Raw genomic sequence first — 12,046 nt, 5'->3', positions numbered from 1 at the left:
ACAGGAAGGTGAAGAATGGGCGTAGAAGATGGATCGGGGATCACGTTGTGCGGAGAGGATGGATGATAATACATCATAGCTGAGCACCATGATGCAATGGAAGCAAGAGATCAGTAATGAAAGCACCAAATTGGTAGAGAGAAACTCTACCAAGTAAAATCAAAGGAAGAAAATCAAAAGAAAACTAAGAAAAGAAGATAAAATAAAACTTTGTCAATTTTCTTGTTAATATTTCATAATGGAAACCATACAACTTATACTAACTATCCACTCTAAGGGATGAAAGGTGACCTTACATGTGGCACCATCATAGAAAGTAGAATACTCTAGAACATGATCTAAATAACAAACTAGAAATAAACATAGAAATAATATTAACTAATTATATTTGGCCTAGTAACTTGAGGCCCATAAATGATGTAGCTATAGAAGCTCATTAAGCATGCAACCCTCTACCAGAAACGTTACTTCTCTGGAAATTTCGCATATGCTCCAGCACTTGACTGATATACTCCCTGTCCCAATCATAGTAGTTAATCCCGGATAGCGGCGCATAGCGGCCGGCCCCAAAAATGGGATAGCGGGATAGCGGATAGCGGGATGACCGCTATTTTGATTTTTTTTAAATATAAATAACAGTTTAATTCAATATACATATAAATACTAAAACATGACAAATATTACTTAAAATTCATAACATTCATAATACCTAATAGTCATAAGGTTTAAAAACTAAAGAAGTTCAAGCCTCCAAGATTTAAAACATGAAACAACAACATTGAAATTTAAAATAAGAGTTACTAGACTCCTAGCTACATAAGAAATCATCAATCATCATCTTCTTCTAGCTCGGGATCCTCTTCATTGTTACTTTCACTTGTGTCCGTGTGGTAGATTTCTTCCCCCACCTCCTCTTCCTCTTCACTTTCCTCTTCACTCTCCAAATCAACTTCTTCTATCACCACTCCCTTGCCTCTTCTTTGTCCTCTCCCTCGGCCTCTAGTGGTTGAAGTTGAAGGCCTAGTAGTAGAAGATGTAGTGGCAGCATCAATTCCCCTTCTTGATGTCCTTCTAGTATATGTCAAGGGCTCATCAACACCTCCTGCATTTGCAACATCTCCCCAAGTTAAGTCATCATCTTCAAAAACCAAATCATTTTCAGCATGTTCTTCTCCATCTCCACCCATTTCTCCCAACAACCACTCATTACTATCATCAATGCCATCTAGGACAATGGGGTCAATGGCATCACGGCAATCAAATCTTTCTCTAAGAGCTTGGTTGTATTTCACATAGACTAAATCTTGCAACTTTTGATGCTCAAGGCGACTCCTCTTCTTTGAGTGAATCTATATTATAATATAAAATAAATGTTAGTTTCATAATTATTTTATGAAACTCTAAAGTCTAAACTCTAAACTCTAAACTAATACTTTATAAAAATAAATAAATAGAGTATTAACTTACATGCTCAAAGATACTCCAGTTTCGCTCACAACCGGATGAACTGCACGTCAAGCTTAGCACTTTAATAGCAAGTGCCGTCAAATGAGGAGTACTTTGTCCAAAGGACCTCCACCACTCAGCTACAATGATAATGCAACATAAGTTAGTTCATGATGCTTGAAGATTTAATCTAAATAAGGAGCATGGTTCTCACTTACCCGGAGACATTGTTTTCCTTGCTCTTACGGCTTGTTTCTTTCCAAAGAAGCCTCCAGCCACCTTATACGTAGCCAATTCAAGCGTAACTTTATCATTCACTTCATCATTCTCACTAAGTACATCAATACATTTGTAGACACCTTCCATGATTTCTAGATTACGATCCATATCCGGATTATCATAAAAGTATTCCGGATTCAGAAAATGTCCCGCAGCATGCAATGGATGGTGAAGTTGACATTCCCACCTATTATCAATTATTGCCCAAATCTCCTTGTACTTGCTTTCATTTCCTTTAAAACCACTTTTAATAGCCTCCTTAGCCCTATCCATAGCTTCATATATGTAACCCATTGCCGGCTTCCTTTCATTATCAACAAGCCTTAGGACACCCACCAATGGCCCCATAGACCTAAGACAATAAGCAACGTCATTCCAAAATGTGTTCATGAGAACCACATTTGCTGCCCCTTTCCCCTTAGTGACTTTAGCCAAGGTAGTATTTGTCCAATCATCGGAAGTGAACATCTTTCTAAGGTTGTTTCTTTGAGTGTACAACCTTCGCAAAGTGAGAAATGTGGTGGCAAATCTTGTAACTCCATGTCTAACCAATTCTGATTTGTTGGTGTACTTTCTCATGATGTTCAATGCCAAAGTGTGATTATAGAAAAAGCCAACAAGACTTATACCCCTTTTGATGGTCTTTTGAACTCTTTTAAGCTTGCCAATGTCTTCAAAGATCAAATCAATGCAATGGGCAGCACATGGAGTCCAAAATAAGTGCTTCCTCTTAGCTTGTAGAATTTTACCTAAGACCCAATTCCAAATTAAAAAATTGAAATGAGCAAGAGCAACACATTATCACTAACACACTAATAAAGTAATTAACAAAGTAATAGTTAACGTCACATACCGGCCAATACATAATTGCTTCCGTTGTCGGTCACCACTTGCACAACATTCTTCTCACCAATCTCCTCAACAAGGCTGTCCAAAAGAGTGAATAACTTTTCTCCGGTCTTCATGTATGAAGATCCATCAACACTCCTGACAAACATAGATCCAGCTGGGCTATTCACTAGAAAATTAATCAAAGTCCTTTGCTTCCTATCCGTCCAAGCATCGGACATAATCGAGCAACCATACTTTCCTCTCTCTTCCACATTTTTCTTCATCAAGTTTTTGGTGTATTCCAACTCCTTTTTTAGGAGGGGAACTCTCATCTCATGGTAGCTTGGAGCTTTCAAGTGAGGGCCATAGCTTCCAACGGCCTCAAGCATCAACTTGAAGCTCTTTGATCGCACAACATTGAATGGAATGCTATTCCGAATAAAGAATCTAGCAATATATTGGATTGTCCTTGCTCTAGCTTCTTTATCACATGCATCAATCATGCTTGTTTGATTCTTCGCTTTTGTCAACTTCAAGCTTGTCTCCGGATCTCTCATAAAAAGTAAATCCAAGGGGCCTTTAACATTTGGCTTCTTAGGAAGAGTAGAGGAAGCCCCACTTGAACTTATAGGTCTTTTCCCACTTTTAATTGACACAATTTCTTGCAACTGATCTTCCTCCTCTTCATCTTCATTCAATTCAGTCAAGTGTTCTTGTTGCCCTTGTTTCTTAGCAAGAGCTTCCATCAACAATAGTATCACTTCTTCTGGAACTTTCCTACATGAATTACAATCTCCCTTTTTTTTCATTTGATGACGTTTTGCCCTTGTAATTCCTCCTGAAGTTGTCACCCCACAGAAATCACATGTTACTCTCTTCCTATCATGTGGATTCTTCAAGCTGTTCCACTGCCATGATATATCAATGTTGTCTCCTATAGGCTTGTAAAGCCCATTTTCAGTCCGCTTGCAATTATTTACAACCTCACAGTCGTTTGGTTCAGAGGGGGATGCCATGGCTGGTCAGAAATCAGAATAGGGAGTGAGCATTACTAAAACAGAGCATTATTGTAGTGAAGAGAAAGTGAGCACAAAACCAAAAATAGAAACAGAAAGAGGGGAAAGAAGAGGAAAATGAAAAACAGAACAGAGTATGAAAAATAGAACAGATGCTGGAAATAGAAACAGGAAGATGGGAAAGAAGAGGTAAACGAAAAACAGAGGGAAAGAAGAGAAAAGTGAAAAAAAAAACAGAGAGGGAAAGAGAGAAGAGGAAACCGAGAGAGAGAAGGAAGAAAACAACTAACCTCGTTGGTATGTCGCCAGAGAAGAAGCTCTCGCCGGAGAGCTTGTCGCCGGAGAAGGAGAGCGCCGGAGAAGGAGAGGAAGAGGTGGAAGAGAGGAAGAAGCAGAACACTGATTCGTGAACGGCTCAACACGAATGAGAGAGTAAGGAAGAGAGGAAGAATAAAGTAGACCTAATTTCATTCGAATTACCTGTTTTGCCCCTGATTATAAAACTCCAACGGTTTAAAAATATGGGTTTTTCTATCATTTAAAGATTCGATATGGGAGCGGCGCTACAGGCCGCGATTGGCCGCGATTTCGCCTCGATTGGGCCGCGATTCGCGCCGCGACGGCCGCGATTCGTTTCCGCGACGCGATTTGCCCAGAATCGCGGGTAGCAGCCGCTACGCGACGCCGCGATAGCGGCGCTATTTGCCGCTATTGACAACTATGGTCCCAATACCCGCTGAGATCGCACCCTGGTTGAAGAGCTTCAACAACTTGGAGACAATCAGACTTACACTCCACAACTCTGAAGCCCTGCGCCACCGCTTCCTTGAGACCCAGCTCCACAGCTTTGAGCTCAGCTAGGAAACTGCTTCCATGACCATAGCGCACTGAGGTTGCAGAAATCCAATTGCCATGTTTATCGCGAAGAACAGCCGCACAACCCATACGCCCCAACTGCGGGTTCCAGCTGCCATCCACAGCTACGTGCACTCTCGAAGGAGAGCTCCCATCAACAACATTCACATCCGTCCCCGGTTGTACCTGCTGTTTCTGCATTGACGTACGCCAAAGACAATCATCCCGAAGGATACACCGTAACACTTGGTTCAACGGAAGCACTTGAGTCTCGAACACGCTCATGTTGCGCCACCGCCAGAGCCACCATAACACTGCCATGCCCAAGGTGCTATTCCAGTGAGTAATGACGGATAAAAGCCAGCTGTCGAAAGCTACATGTGGCAGTGGCAGTAGCAATAAGAATTACTCAAATGTAAGCAATTAACATAAATTAATAATAGAACTTAATATCTTTGTTTCCAAATTATTAAATTCAAGTAAAATAATTTAAATATCTAGGTATTTTAATTTTTGTTCTTTTTGGGTATCCTAGTTGAATTTACATCTTATTTATATTTTAATTCATTTATTTTTTGATAAGCCATAAGAATTATATTGATATGAAGTACAAAGGGTACTTCAAACTAGGTGGCAAAATGGGTTTGGCCCACCTTTTTTGACGGGTTGGGTTGAGATTTTGAACCCAAATTTTAAAAGTGGGTCAGCCCAACCCGCATTTTGGCGGGTTAATGACGGGTTGGGTTAGCCCGCCAACCTATTTTTCACTTTTTTTTTATTTTTTATTTTTTAAGTAGATTATTTTAAGGTGCGCGTATATTACGGCAGACCTAAACTAAAAAAAAAAACTATTTTGAAAACTAGTCAATGATGACCTTCCATTGATTCACCTATATAAGTTGCGGCTCTTATTTGTAGGTTATGTTTTGTCTAAAACTTTCATGACTACTCGACATTATCGCTTATAATTGTTGGTTGACTATTATTGGCTAAAGTAAACTCTTGTTGATTATTGTAAAACACATCAAGTGATGTTAAGTAATATTAAGTGAGTGTGTATCAAAGAAAAATGACATTTATCAATGATTTGATGAAGGTTATTGACACTTACACTTGATAGTTGCTACTGAGGTTACAGTTTTACAAATTTTAATAACCACGCATGAGAAATATTTTTTTGTTATTGCTATTGGTGAGACTTTCTTGCTGAACTCATAACATTTAAAGATAAAGAACAAGTATAATTCTAATTTTTTCATGTGCCAACATATGAAAAGTGAAAGGTTTTTTAAAATTTCTCACACAATTTTTTTTATTTCACTACATTTTCTAAGTGAGCTAGCCCGCCAACCCATCGTCCCGTCAAAATATGGGTTGGGTTGAGACTTTGAACTCAAATACCAAAAGTGATCTAGCCTAACCCAGCCCGCATTTCGGCGGGTTAGTGGCGGGTTGAGCGCTGCCCGACCCGCCAACCCATATTGCCACCCCTACTTTAACCTAATACAAGAGAAAGAAGGAAGAGGGAAAAGAAAGCTTAAAACTACTAAGTACATAAAAAACTATCCTAGTCCATCAACTCCAAGGAGGAAGAGAATAGAAGTTGCCTCATTAAAACCTAACTAGGAGAAAACCCCATTGGGAAAACCTAGTTAGGAAAAAGAGTACAAGACTTCTAAACTCAAAGACACTCCAAGGAGGATACCAACAAAGCCTTCAACAGATACCAACATTAAGGACCAATTTGGGCTATACAAACACGAGGTTCAGAAGTTCATTCGTATAGAGAGCAACGAAAATCCTTATTCATGGCAGTAATTGATGCAGCGGAAGTCGTACTAGGATTGCAAGCGCAAATCCTAAAAGAAAAGGTTTCTGGAATCCACCAGAAAGTAAGGGTTAGCAAACACTGAACCCTAAAAAGATAACTCTGGAATCCACCAGTAAAGAGAGAAAAATCTCAAATTTGATTATCAATAATAAACTGAATAGGCTATTGCCTTACACGTGCTTAAATAGAGAAATAGGAAAACCCTAATGAAACTAAAAATAATGAAAATCCTAACTAAAAGATCCTAAACTCAATTAGAAAGTAATTAAAAATAACAAATCCTAACAAATTGATCCTAAACTTAATTAAAAACAGAATAGATTCGGAATGATCCTAAATATATTTAAAAATACTAAAAATAATAAATTCATAATTAATTTGCTCCTGCATCAGGCTCCTCTTCCTGTGAAGAACTCGACCCCGAGTTCTAACGTAACAAAAAAAAACAAAGGAGGCCTCTGTTCGGAACTCATGAACGACATTAAGAATGCCAGGGTCAAATACCCAAATTTGTGTAGAACTATCTGATGTCCGCATGAATGCGTCACAACCAAGTGCCTCTGATGTCTTTACATTCTCCTCTTCTTCCAAAGAACTTGACCACAAGTTCTCTTCTAAATAAAAGGCTTCAATATGCAAACCAACCAAACGAACAACACCATTACTACAACTTCGAACTATTTTTTCATCATCTCCTTCAACAAATATCTCATGAGCACCATCACTATCTTTAAGCAATTCTAACCTCTCCAGTTTCTCCAAAATAACATTGGGGGCTTTTGAATTATAGGGGATAATGCTTTGTACTCCTGTAGGAAGCGGAGTTGAAGATTTGAATGTAAGAAACTCTGAGGACTTCATGTGGCCAAAGTTTTCACCTTTTGTAACGTCTACTTCCCTTGGTTTCTGCGCAGATGGTACCAAATCATCCACCAACATTTTTGCCTCATCTTCCATGTCAACAATAGAGGATGGCGCAAATGAAATTTGAGAATCTGATTCCGAAGAAGTTGCGTACATAGGTCTTGCAGATGGACATGAATTTGAAATAGGTTTTGGTAGGGGTTGTGGCAAGGAAATTGGATTTGCAGTCGGTGATATGTTGGGGTAAGGATTGATAAGGTTGGATGTAGCAGGTTGGGGGTGTGGAGTTTCGGTGGTTTTAGAGGTTGGGTACTGAACTTGGTAATAAGGATGAGATACGGATGGTGAATGCAAAGATTGGGAAGGTAAAGATATAGCGGAACGATTGTTGTTGTTGTCGCGCGGAAACCTATGTGGTTTCCCTCTCCTGTCTCGTCGCCGGTTACCGTTGTTGGTATTGTTGATCTGCGCCGTTAAAGCCGCCGTGAACGTCGCCATATGTTGTATCATTTGTTGTGTCATATGTTGCGTAATAGCAGTTAGGGCCGCGGTAAGAGCCGCGGTAACATCCTTTAGGTCTGCTTTGGTCATTGGTTGATCTTCCATGGTTGATCAAGCAAAGAAAAGAGACAGGAGAAAGCCTGCTCTGATACCACTTGATGCAGCGGAAGTCGTACTAGGATTGCAAGCGCAAATCCTAAAAGAAAAGGTTTCTGGAATCCACCAGAAAGTAAGGGTTAGCAAACACTGAACCCTAAAAAGATAACTCTGGAATCCACCAGTAAAGAGAGAAAAATCTCAAATTTGATTATCAATAATAAACTGAATAGGCTATTGCCTTACACGTGCTTAAATAGAGAAATAGGAAAACCCTAATGAAACTAAAAATAATGAAAATCCTAACTAAAAGATCCTAAACTCAATTAGAAAGTAATTAAAAATAACAAATCCTAACAAATTGATCCTAAACTTAATTAAAAACAGAATAGATTCGGAATGATCCTAAATATATTTAAAAATACTAAAAATAATAAATTCATAATTAATTTGCTCCTGCATCAGTAATCCATCTCCAAGACCTCCACTGAATAACCTCCAACACATTTAATTTAACCAATCTGGCGCCACACATAAGGAATGTCTGATAGTTGGAAATGGTGCCACACCCAACTTTCATCACCCCAATTCCCTACCTCATGTATAAGCGCATTCTGTTGGGAAGAAAGTCCGAAGAGACGATTAAATTTTACTGCCAGAGTAATAGGGCCAGACCAGTTATCATGCCAAAAGCTTGTGCGATTTCCTTCACATATTGATCTGCATAGAGCTGAATCTAGCCAACCTCCCTGATCAGACTCAAAATAGAAGCTTTGCATTAATTTAATTTAATTTATTGAATTTTAAATTAAATAATTAAGATGTCCAATTTATTGGGGTAATATTTATAAACTTTAAGAAATGATTTAGATCAATTATTTTGAATTTGTATTAATTTACAACATCATTTTAGGAAATATTTTTTAAATTTCAAAATTAATCATGTCACAGATTAATTATTAGCCAAAATTGTTAAATTCAAGTAAAATAATTTATATTTTAAAATAACTATATTAGTTCACATATTATGTAAAATACGTTACAATATGATAGAAAAGTCACAATTGACTTTTGTCTCTAATTTTAAAATAAAAACAACCATTAAAAAAAGAATATATTGTCGGCATACATCTTTTGTTAATTATTTTGATATAAAAATTAAATGTTAAATGTCAAATACGTTTAGTGGTTGAAAAGTCACAATTGACTTTTGTTAATTATTCTAATATCAATAATAACCATTAAATGTCACAGTAAATAATTCACATTTGTCTTTTGTTAATTTTTTTACATTTAATACCGTAGCTATTTTTGAAAATATGGAATTCTTGAATCTTTAAATTACCGAAAAATTAAAAACGATAAATATGACATTATCTACCTACTAATAGTATGAGGAAAAAAATTACTTAAGAATGGCGAAGCATGAGAGGGTATTGTTATTATTATTATTATTATTTATTACTAATTAATATTTGAATAAAATCATCAAATAATTAAATTATATATTAAATATTATATATTTTAAACATATACTATAAATGTCGAAAAATATTTTGATATAAAAATTGTATAATATAAATGTCAAATACCTTTAATGGTAGAAAATTCAAAATTAAACTTTTATTAATTGTTCAAATGTCATTAATAACCATTAATTGTCAAATTAATACAGTAATTATTCTTAAAAAAGTCACAATTGACTTTTGTTAATTATTATATTGCCATTGATAAACATTAAATGTCATATTAATACAGTAATTATTTTCAAAAATATGGAATGATTTAATATTTAAATTACTAAAAATCAGAAAATATAAATATGACATTATCTACCTACGAATAATAGTATGAAAAGAAAGACATAACATAAAGGGTAACACTTATCGAAATTGTCCCTTTTTGGTTTTGGAAATAGTATATAGTATAAGATTGTGTATCAATTATTTGGTCAAAAGAAGAATTACGTGTGAATTAAGATAGGCGGTGAATTTGCAAGTGAGGGCAGGGTTTTGATATCTATATTCAGTCTCTTTTGAGTAATCTTTCCCAATCTCATTGCTTCCCCATTCGATTGCTTAATTCACTCAGCGGTGCATTTTTTCTTCTCAATTCAACTTAACCCTTCATGATTTTGTTCGCAAAAATCTATGGCTCCTCTTGGAAAAGAGATACCCGTACCAGATGAAGTAGCTTTCTCAATTCTATCAAAATTACCTCTCAAATCCCTCAAACGTTTCATCTGCATCCACAAATCGTTCTCTATTTTACTTGAAAATTCTTATTTCATGACCATGTTCCGCACCAATTTCATATCTAAACTTCATTCTTATTATGATGACACATCTCTCCTCTTGCTTCAAGCAGATAATACACATGCTAATTTTAATTACTCTTCATGGATTCAGTTATGACCATGTTACAGATGACTATAAGGTGATTCGAGAAGTAAGTTTTCTTCAATACCTCACAGACTTTGAAGGTGGGGATGAAGTGCCAAAGTGCCCAGACCCAAACCCCCTTTGGGAGATATATAGCTTGAGAAGTAACTCATGGAGGAAACTTGATATCGATATATATGCGCAGAATGTATGGAGATGATAGCATTTACATGAACGGAGTGTGTCACTGGTTGTATTCACCAAACGAAGACACTGATGAAGGACATTTGGTATCATTTAATTTTTGCAATGAGAGTTCATTTACAACAACATTACCCTTAGATCTATGTGATATAATGCTTTTGAAACACCTGGTGGTGTTGAATGGGTCTGTTGCGGTGATCTCATACTATTATGAAACCACTATTTTTCACATAACAGTTTTGGGTGAGGTTGGTGTGAAGGAATCATGGATGAAACTTTTCACTGTTGGACCCTTGCCTTGCGTTGAGCATCCTATTGGAACGGGGAAGAAGGGTGATATATTCTTCATAAAGAATGATGAAGAAATGGTCTGGTTTGATTTAGGTACCATGATGATCCAAGAGATTGGCCTCAAAGGAAAGTCATTTTATAGTCAAATAGTAATTTATAAGGAAAATCTTCTCCGATTGAGCAAATAGATTATTGATTGTGTATGCTTAGAGCTTTCATCATGAGTTCTATGTTAAGAACTACTTGTATACAGAATATATCTTCAATTGCATACATCATATATGAGAAAGAAACTATTTGCAAATATGAATCTTGCTTTATCATTTTTATTTTGATGCTTCACTCTCTTTCAATTTGCATCTTGTTCATGTTTTTGTTTCATTATCAATTGTAAGAATGATATTTTATCAAGGCCAGTTCAAGCTATTTTATTGCTCTACTAAGAGTTTGTGATTTTGGTACAAAATTTAGCTGCCAATATAAGAGGGCTCAACCTGTTGAAGCATGGGTTGAAATGTGTGAATATTCAACAATTAGATAGAGGAATCAGTGGTGTAATTTGATTCATTCTGTAAGTTGAATAACAGAATCAAGCTTATAAAGGAAACTCTTGTGGGAGACTCTCCCTTTTCTTTTTAATCTCTCTCTACATCATTTTTCTTCTCTGTTTATGCTACCTAAAACAACATTTGTGCAAGTTAACTCCATAAATTATCTACCTGAAACCTGCAAAGTAAAATTGTGTTGATATTTTCTTCTCAAGCACTAACTTGTAACGATTTACAAAATTGAGCAGAAAAAGATTTCCAGCAGCAGTTACAAGATTGAATTACATACTACACTATAGATAAACACACTACAAGTTTCCTCACCAACTAAAATTCCCTCTAAAATGCAAAGCTCGATCGATGGTTTAGTCCTTGCCTAACAGTTAATCTTGCAGGAGTGATTAACAATAAAGTCTGGTTGAGGCAGCTACTGTGACTATACTGAAATTTAGTCATGTTCAGCTGCAAAAGGTTGTCATTCAAGCTCTTGGATCTTGACAGAGCCTTCCCAAAGCCAATACTTTATGTGGTAAGTTCATTACTCTAGTGATTGTTTTGACCATTATTTCCCTCTTCTATTTATTTGACGTTTGAAAACGCAAAATAATTTATTCTTGATTGCTTGTATAGACATTCTTGATTCTGCTCTTGTTGTGCTTTCCTTCGGTCATAAAGGTTTTTATTCCTTGTTATGCTTCTACTATGTGCTTTTATTAGTTAATGCTTAAGCATTGTAATTTTCAGCAATGAATAAGTTGTATTATGTGTGGCAAATGACAGATAAGAACACTGCTACCACCATTCAAATTTGCAAAGGCATATTATGTCGTCTTCACCACTTTGTTCTTTGCTTAGTTTGTTGGTCCCTCTGAGGTAAAAAGCTGGAACTCTACTTGTTTTGTT

The 12,046-nt window shown here is 36.4% G+C and overlaps 1 protein-coding gene and 1 pseudogene across 1 annotated transcript; one reads left to right on the top strand and one right to left on the bottom strand.

Moving 5' to 3' along the window:
- Window positions 1-827: 827 nt before the first annotated feature.
- LOC130747033 (uncharacterized) lies at window positions 828-3,572 on the bottom strand. Its single transcript, XM_057599854.1, has 4 exons — window positions 2,579-3,572; window positions 1,665-2,474; window positions 1,468-1,586; window positions 828-1,349 (listed from the first exon to the last, which is right to left on the bottom strand). The coding sequence occupies exons 1-4, from the start codon at window positions 3,570-3,572 to the stop codon at window positions 828-830; spliced, it is 2,445 nt and encodes an 814-aa protein (XP_057455837.1).
- Window positions 3,573-9,711: 6,139 nt separating this feature from the next.
- On the top strand, window positions 9,712-10,893 carry LOC130732067 (F-box protein CPR1-like; annotated as a pseudogene).
- The last annotated feature ends 1,153 nt before the right edge of the window (window positions 10,894-12,046 follow it).

The sequence above is a fragment of the Lotus japonicus genome, chromosome 1 (assembly GCF_012489685.1).
Source record: "Lotus japonicus ecotype B-129 chromosome 1, LjGifu_v1.2".
Lineage (NCBI taxonomy): Eukaryota > Viridiplantae > Streptophyta > Magnoliopsida > Fabales > Fabaceae > Lotus > Lotus japonicus.
Note: the sequence above shows the minus strand (reverse complement) of the source record. Positions and strands in the feature narration are given on the sequence as shown.

Bases quoted from the DNA above. Each gene is read 5' to 3' on its own strand.
- LOC130747033 (XM_057599854.1), bottom strand. From the start codon at position 3,572: ATGGCATCCCCCTCTGAACCAAACGACTGTGAGGTTGTAAATAATTGC. The intron at 2,475-2,578 runs GTATGTGACGTT...ATTGGGTCTTAG, and splicing joins AAGCAATTATGTATTGGCCG to GTAAAATTCTACAAGCTAAG. The intron at 1,350-1,467 runs GTAAGTTAATAC...ATTATAATATAG, and splicing joins ACTGGAGTATCTTTGAGCAT to ATTCACTCAAAGAAGAGGAG.